This window comes from Salmo trutta, unplaced genomic scaffold (genome assembly GCF_901001165.1).
Source record: "Salmo trutta unplaced genomic scaffold, fSalTru1.1, whole genome shotgun sequence".
In the NCBI taxonomy this organism is placed as follows: domain Eukaryota; kingdom Metazoa; phylum Chordata; class Actinopteri; order Salmoniformes; family Salmonidae; genus Salmo; species Salmo trutta.
The window spans coordinates 848840-856339 of record NW_021823412.1 but is presented as its reverse complement, the minus strand read 5'-3'; the positions used below and the strand labels follow the sequence as shown (position 1 = coordinate 856339).

Below are 7500 nucleotides of genomic sequence, written 5' to 3'. Positions count from 1 at the left end.
TAGTAGGAGAGTGAGATAGTAATATGTCTCTGTCCTCAGGCTGGGGGGGGGACAGATTAGAAGGAGAGTGAGATAGTAATATGGCTCTGTCCTCAGGCTGGGGGGGGGGGGGACAGATTAGAAGGAGAGTGAGATAGTAATATGGCTCTGTCCTCAGGCTGGGGGGGGGGACAGATTAGAAGGAGAGTGAGATAGTAATATGTCTCTGTCCTCAGGCTGGGGGGGGGACAGATTAGAAGGAGAGTGAGATAGTAATATGGCTCTGTCCTCAGGCTGGGGGGGGGACAGATTAGAAGGAGAGTGAGATAGTAATATGTCTCTGTCCTCAGGCTGGGGGGGGGGCAGATTAGAAGGAGAGTGAGATAGTAATATGTCTCTGTCCTCAGGCTGGGGGGGGGACAGATTAGAAGGAGAGTGAGATAGTAATATGGCTCTGTCCTCAGGCTGGGGGGGGGGGACAGATTAGAAGGAGAGTGAGATAGTAATATGGCTCTGTCCTCAGGCTGGGGGGGGGACAGATTAGTAGGAGAGTGAGATAGTAATATGGCTCTGTCCTCAGGCTGGGGGGGGGACAGATTAGTAGGAGAGTGAGATAGTAATATGGATCTGTGCTGGAGTGTTGATGACAGTCGCGTGGCTGTCCATTGTTGTAGGAGTAGACTGTCAAAACAGTTAGTGAAACTAGTCGCCTCCTACACAGTGTGTCTGTATGTGTGTGTGTGTGTGTGTGTACCTGGTAGTAGGGCATGAACAGTGTGCAGACAGCGCAGTGCGGCAACATCTTGGCTGCGTTAGCGTTGTACTCTCTCTCCGCCGTGAAGTAGCACTTCCTGTTCTGCCACAGGAAGAGGAGGGGCTTAGCCCATGGCTCAGCCTCCTGCTCCTCCCCCTCCATCAAAGACGCCTCAGGGGGTTCTGGGTAAAGAATAAAACAGGACTGATCTGTGACGGAGTTAAAGAAACTTGACTGTTGAACCAGGAGTCATTTAGCAGACTCTTATCCAGAGAGACTTACAGTAGGGAGTCATTTAGCAGACTCTCTTATCCAGAGAGACTTACAGTAGGGAGTCATTTAGCAGACTCTCTTATCCAGAGAGACTTACACGAGCAATTAGGGTTAAGTGCCTTGCTCAAGGACAGATTTTTACACTAACAATTAGGGTTGGACTGGAACCAGGATCTCTAGTGGCACAGCTAGCACTGAGATGCAGGGACTTAGACCACTGCGCCACTGGGAGGCCTGGGGTAGTCATTCTGGGCCGTTTGGGGTAGCTGTTTTAGGGGTAGTCATTCTGGGCTGTTTGGGGTAGCTGTTTTAGGGGTAGTCATTCTGGGTCGTTTGTTGTAGCTGTTTTAGGGGTAGTCATTCTGGGCTGTTTTGGGTTGCTGTTTTAGGGGTAGTCATTCTGGGCCGTTTGCTGTAGCTGTTTTAGGGGTAGTCATTCTGGGCTGTTTGGGGTTGCTGTTTTAGGGGTAGTCATTCTGGGCCGTTTTGGGGTAGCTGTTTTAGGGGTAGTCATTCTGGGCCGTTTTGGGGTAGCTGAAATTATTTCACTAAATGTTTTTTTGTTTTCTTTCGTTCTTGTCCCCCATGATGTATGTAGTCACTGTATGTTATCACGTTTGTACGGGACTTTAGGTCGTCTTTGAAAATAATAATTTCTATTTAACTGACTCGCCTGGTTAAATATAAACATTGTCAGTGGACTAACAGGGAATGTTGGGTTTGGTTTGTTCCGGGAGATGGCTTAATATTGTAACCTTGATTTATGTATGATGCTCTATATAATAAATCTATTTCAAGAACTGTATATATGTCCAATAAAAACATATATTAAAAAAAACATTGTCAATGTACAGTTAATGAATGGACATATAAAAGTCAGTTGATCTTAAAGGGTTTGAGTCTTTCAACTTCATAACTAAATAAAACCTTAGTTTGAAGTTACGTCTATGCAGGTAACAATGTGTCTATCATTCTAAGGCTGAACTCATCCGTAAACCTACCGTCATCGCAAACTTTCCCTGTGTGTGTGTGTATGTACGTTGGTGTATGTGTGTGTGCCTACCGTCGTCGCTGACAGCCTGTTGTTTGACAGTGGAGGGCACGGCCCGGGCGGTGGGCTTCCTCAGAGGGCGACGCCAGCTCTTACTGGTTCTCTTCACCAGCGGAGCAGCAGGGTACTGGGACAGACGGGGGGTCAAATGTCATTGGTGTGTGTGTGTGTGTGGTGCAGCTGGATACTAGAAGAGAATAGGGGTCAGACTGAGGGTTCAAAGTTTAAAGGTGTCCCCCCCAAATTACACCCTATTCCATAGTACACCAAATTGACCGGGGCCCATAGGGGAGTAAATTGGCCCATAGGGCTCCTTTGACCGGGGCCCCCAATAGGGATAATTTTGACCGGGGGCCCCAATAGGGATAATTTTGACCGGGGGCCCCAATAGGGATAATTTTGACCGGGGGCCCCAATAGGGATAATTTTGACCAAGCCCCTGTTCAAAGTAATGCCCTATAAAGGGAACAGGCTGCCATTTGGGACAAAACTAAGGTCACCATGCAGCTAAATGCAGGAATGTCACTGGTATACGTGAACATTTCTGAAACGCATAATAAAAACCAGTCTTTGTTTAAATATATATATTTTTTTAAACATGGTTTTGAAAAGACAATCAAAAGGATTGAAATAGGTATTTTCCAAAGTGTGTGTTGTCGTATGTGTGTGTGTGTTATCGTATATGTGTGTGTGTGTGTGTTATCGTATATGTGTGTGTGTGTGTGTGTGTGTGTGTGTGTGTGTGTGTGTGTGTTATCGTATATATGTGTGTGTGTGTGTGTGTGTGTGTGTGTGTGTGTGTGTTATCGTATATATGTGTGTGTGTGTGTGTGTGTGTGTCTCAGCAGCCATACGCACAGTGCAAACCTCTCCAGGTTCCAGCCCCAAGTCGCCACACTCAAAGTCGCTCAAATCATTATCATAGTCTTCCTCCTCTTCTTCCTCCTCCTCCTCTTCTTCTTCTGCCTCTCCTTCCGATGACTCACTACTACTCTCCTCCCTCGTGCTGCTCTGCCCCTCATCCTCCGAATCTCCCTCTTCCATATCTGACACCCCCTCCTCCTCTCCTTCCCCCAGTCTCTCCTCCAAGGGCGATTCAGGAGGGTCAGGTTCTAGAGCCCCCTCGGCCTCCCTCTCCACCCCCAGTTCCCTGCACAGAGCCAGGGCTTCCGCTGCCTCCACCTCCCCTCTCTGGAGCTCAAAGTCTCCACAGAGGCCCAGGGGCTCCCCGACACCGGCCGACCCCAGAGAGGTGGACTCCAGCTGGGCCCAGGTGAGAGGCCCGTCCCCATGTCCCTCTGGGTCCTGGTCGTCCGTCTCAGTTTCGTGATCGAGGTCTGTGACCTCTTTGCACTGCGGCTCGGTCCACATGGTGTATGGCAGTGCATCATGGGTATAGTCAGCGGGGAGCTCCGGGTGGTGGAGGCTCTCGATGAGCACCGCAGGACTCTGGGAGTTGAGGTTCTTCCAGATGCCGTCTGAGAAAGGTTTGGGCTCCAGGTAGAGGCTTTGGGAACTACAAACAGAGTCCATGTTTCGAGAAATACAAATGGATTCCACGTTTTGGGAACTACAAATGGATTCCACATTTCGGGAACTAGAAACGGCATCCATGTTTGAGTGTGGAGTTTGGTCGTTGTTATTTTGGTGTGGTAGTGTTGCTGAATGGTCATTTAATTCACTCAGCTCAGAAGAGTGGGCCAACTTATCTTTAGAAGTCAAACTGGTGCTAGCTAGACATAAACCCTTAGTACTGGAGTCTCTAAATACATTGTCTCTTTGAGAGGATCCTTCTGAGTTGGAGTCCATGGATACTGCTGCAGTTTCCGTCGAGGACCTGTGTTTGTGGATTTGCTGCGTTGGCAGTAGCGTAACGTCACAGAGCATGTGGTTATTATTGCTAGCTTGGATCTCCGTGGAGGTTCGACTACAGTGGTTCTCGGTGGTCAGTACTGCCTCAGACAATGTTTGGATTGGTAGTGCTTCTAGATGGGAAGCGGCGGCGGGCATTTTGTGCAGAGAGGCGTCCATTTTGGGTTGAGCGTCGCTAGTTGCACTAGCCGCGTAAGCTGCTAACTGTAACTCCAGCTCTGGCCTATGGTGGTCTTCAGTAGGACCAGAGTGCCGAGAGTGGGCCATTTTGGGCCGAGCGTTGCTAGTTGCATTAGCCACGAAAGCCGCTAACTGTAAATCCAGCTCTGGTCTATGGTGGTCTTCAGTAGAACCCAAGCACCAGTCGCTGTAAAGCGCTAACGGTCGAAAATCCTCTTCCTCTGACTTCTTTGACGCCAACTCTACCTCGCACACCTCGTCCGTTAACGTTTCTGTTTCTGACGAGAGGGTGGTGGGCGTCTCGCGTTGGAGCACGGGGGCGAGGACCGGGTGGCTGTCCGGTAAATCCGGTAAGGTTAGAGCACCACCATGTGGGCCAGTCGAGGAGGACGACGTCGACCTCGCACCTTTGACCTCGGTGTGACCTCCGCTGACGGCGAGGGTGAGGGAGGGCATCTCCTGGGTGAGAACAGGCGGTAGGGGCGGGCAGAACCTCATCTCTCCAGACAGTTCTGGAGTGAGGAAGGGCATGTCGACCCCGTTGTTCCTCTGGAGGAGAGGAGGGGAACAGTCTTGTAAACTACACTTTGGAAGCGAAGGGTTTTGTATGGGGACACAGTTGTGTGTAGTATGCATAGGGAGAGAGGAACAGTTTTCAATAGGAGTGCAGGTTTGTTCACTACACCTGAACAAGTTAGCTGGACCAGAACTAGGGCTGGAAATAACACATCCTCTGGACCCAGAGTCAGTATTAGTGGAAATGTCATTATAAAGTGCTGGTGTTCTGCTTTCAGAGTTGTGACTGCTGTGCGTCGTAGTAGTAGTAGTAGTGTTAGTATTAACCGCAGTACCTTGACATGTATCCATTGTATACTCAGTGCTGGGGGCTAGGGTTGAGGTTAGGTTTAGAGACGACTTCTCTACGTAAGAAGAGCTTGATTGAAAAGCTCCAGGGCCACAGGCTGAGTCCGTACACCCCTGAGTCCCAGTTGGGTGCACCGTTCTGGGGGAAGGTAACCTGGTCCGTAAGGGATCTGGAGAGGGGTGGACATCCATAGAGCAGTCCTCAGGGACCAGTCCCAGTGGAGTAGATTCTATACATACTGACTTAAACGGTCCTCCGGGGATTTCTCTTCTTTCTGATCGGGCAGGTGTAGGGGCAGCCTCGGACCTCTGATGGGGTCCTTTAATGACCTCTGCGAACTCTGACCCTGAGGGGTTCTGTGGGGTGTTAGTGGGATGCAGATGGGGTGAGGGGTGAGTCCCTACCCCTGTCCCTTGTTCTGTGGTGTCCACTGAGACAGGGGTCAGAGAGGGAGAGGGGCGAGAAGAGAAGTCGGAAGAGGGAGAGGGAGAGGGGGAGGGGAAAGACGAGGGACGCAGAGGTTCAGGAGGACAGGGGAAGGCCAACCGGTCACTCTCCACTTCCATTCTGTTGACTTTCACCACACACATCTGCCGGCAAGGACCTGTGGAACAGAGACACAACAGAAAATCCACTCTCAGATAAAAAAATAAAAATACCTTTGAGATGGTCAAAAAAAAACAACATTTGAATGATAAAATATTAGTCTACATGGGCTCGAATCCAGAAGATATTACAGAAGAAAAAGCCTTGGGTCCATTTGGATCTCTAACCCATAGAATTAGGAATTACAATACTAGAATGGACATGAACCTGCTTGTGATGGGATAAAGGGCAGCCATTTTGGTCAGGGAGTTGGTCAACCATGCTTTGCCAGTGCTGTTTATAAGACATGGTGTAAAAAAACAAAGTTGAAGAATTTTGTCTGCAGTGTATATCTGTTAGCTAGCCAGACTGTTTTAGACCAATGGATGCATTCATTTTTTTGGACAATATTTTAGGTTGACAATAATTCTATTGCACAATTTCTGATATATCACACACCTTACGTTTTATTTTAAGTATCAGAATTATACCTCTACTGCTATTCATTCCAATTAGACTGGTTTGGATTTCTCCCTGACCAATATGGCTGACATTTTCACCCCATTCTGGAACGTCGAGGGTTTATGACATAGCCCCTCTAGTAATTTAATTGGATCTCTTACAATCAATCAATCAATCAATCAATCAATCAATCAATTGATACATCGTTCAGAATCACTCAACTAATCTCTTACCAGGGAGCCGGAGTGTATTCTCAGTCTGATCCTCTCCCTCTCCTTCCTCCTCATCCTCCTCATCCTCCCCAGCCCTGCAGCCTCTCCGGACCTTGGGACCCAGGGTGCCTCCCCTCCTACCCAGGACAGAGCACCCTTCCAGGGCTACAGGCTCCTCGCTGGTCCTCAGGCGCTTGGATCTGGTCCGTGGGTGTGGGAGGCTGCTGTAAGGGGCCAAATTTAGCATCTCTTTGACATGCCACTTATTCAGAACAATTTAAATATAAATAAATAAATAAATAAATAAATAAATAAATATACACACATACACAATGTATGTTCACACACACTTCCAAACTACTCCCTCCTCCTCCCCACACACCTCCCTCCCTCCTCCTCCCTCCTCCTCCTCCTCCCTCCACACCTCCCTCCCTCCTCCCCACATACCTCCCTCCTCCTCCTCCTCCCTCCCTCCCTCCTCCCCACACGCCTCCCACCCTCCCTCCTCCCCACACGCCTCCCTCCCTCCCTCTCCTCCCCACACACCTCCCTCCCTCCCTCCTCCCCACACACCTCCCTCCCTCCCTCCCTCACACCTCCCTCCCCCCCATCCCCCTCCCCCCTCCCTCCATCCATCCATCCCTCCCCATACCTGTTGACAGGAGTCTTGACCCGGCTGCGCTGTAGCCAGTTCTGCAGCTCTGGGGTGGTGGCGGGCGTGGCTCGGGTGTGGTCCAGAGGACAGGAGTCTTTCCCCAGCTTCCATACAGCATAACGGTCCGGTTGGAACCACTTCACAAAGGGATCCATACTGATCTTCACCATGTCTTTACTGCATGTACACTAGGGTGGAGGGGAGAAGGGACTTAGCACACTATATAGTGTGGAACCTCTCCACAAAAGGAGACTAGAAAGGAGGGTTAGGAACCAGACTAGCATACTATTTAGTGTGGAACCTCTCCACAAAAGGAGACTAGAAAGGAGGGTTAGGAACCAGACTAGCATACTATTTAGTGTGGAACCTCTCCACAAAAGGAGACTAGAGAGGTAGGGAGGAGGGTTAGGAACCAGACTAGCATACTATTTAGTGTGGAACCTCTCCACAAAAGGAGACTAGAGAGGTAGGGAGGAGGGTTAGGAACCAGACTAGCATACTATTTAGTGTGGAACCTCTCCACAAAAGGGATCCATACGGATCTTCACCACGTCCCTACTACACTAGAGAGGAGGGGACAGGGGTTAGGATCCAGACTACCATACTATTAAG

General features: G+C 49.6%; 1 protein-coding gene across 9 annotated transcripts in view; it reads right to left on the bottom strand.

Annotated features, from left to right (window-relative positions):
* The window catches only part of LOC115190779 (lysine-specific demethylase 4C-like), a 53770-nt gene that overhangs the window by 25436 nt on the left and 20834 nt on the right, over positions 1-7500 (bottom strand). For 6 of the 9 annotated variants that reach the window (XM_029748825.1, XM_029748826.1, XM_029748830.1 and 3 more), the window contains 5 exons: positions 6886-7076; positions 6255-6457; positions 2916-5578; positions 2070-2184; positions 734-915 (listed from right to left, as the gene is read on the bottom strand). In XM_029748825.1, the coding sequence (XP_029604685.1) occupies positions 734-915; positions 2070-2184; positions 2916-5578; positions 6255-6457; positions 6886-7076 (3354 nt within the window). The remainder of the gene's footprint in view (positions 1-733; positions 916-2069; positions 2185-2915; positions 5579-6254; positions 6458-6885; positions 7077-7500) is intronic. The other 3 variants (XM_029748827.1, XM_029748834.1, XM_029748829.1) reach the window with 2 other exon arrangements.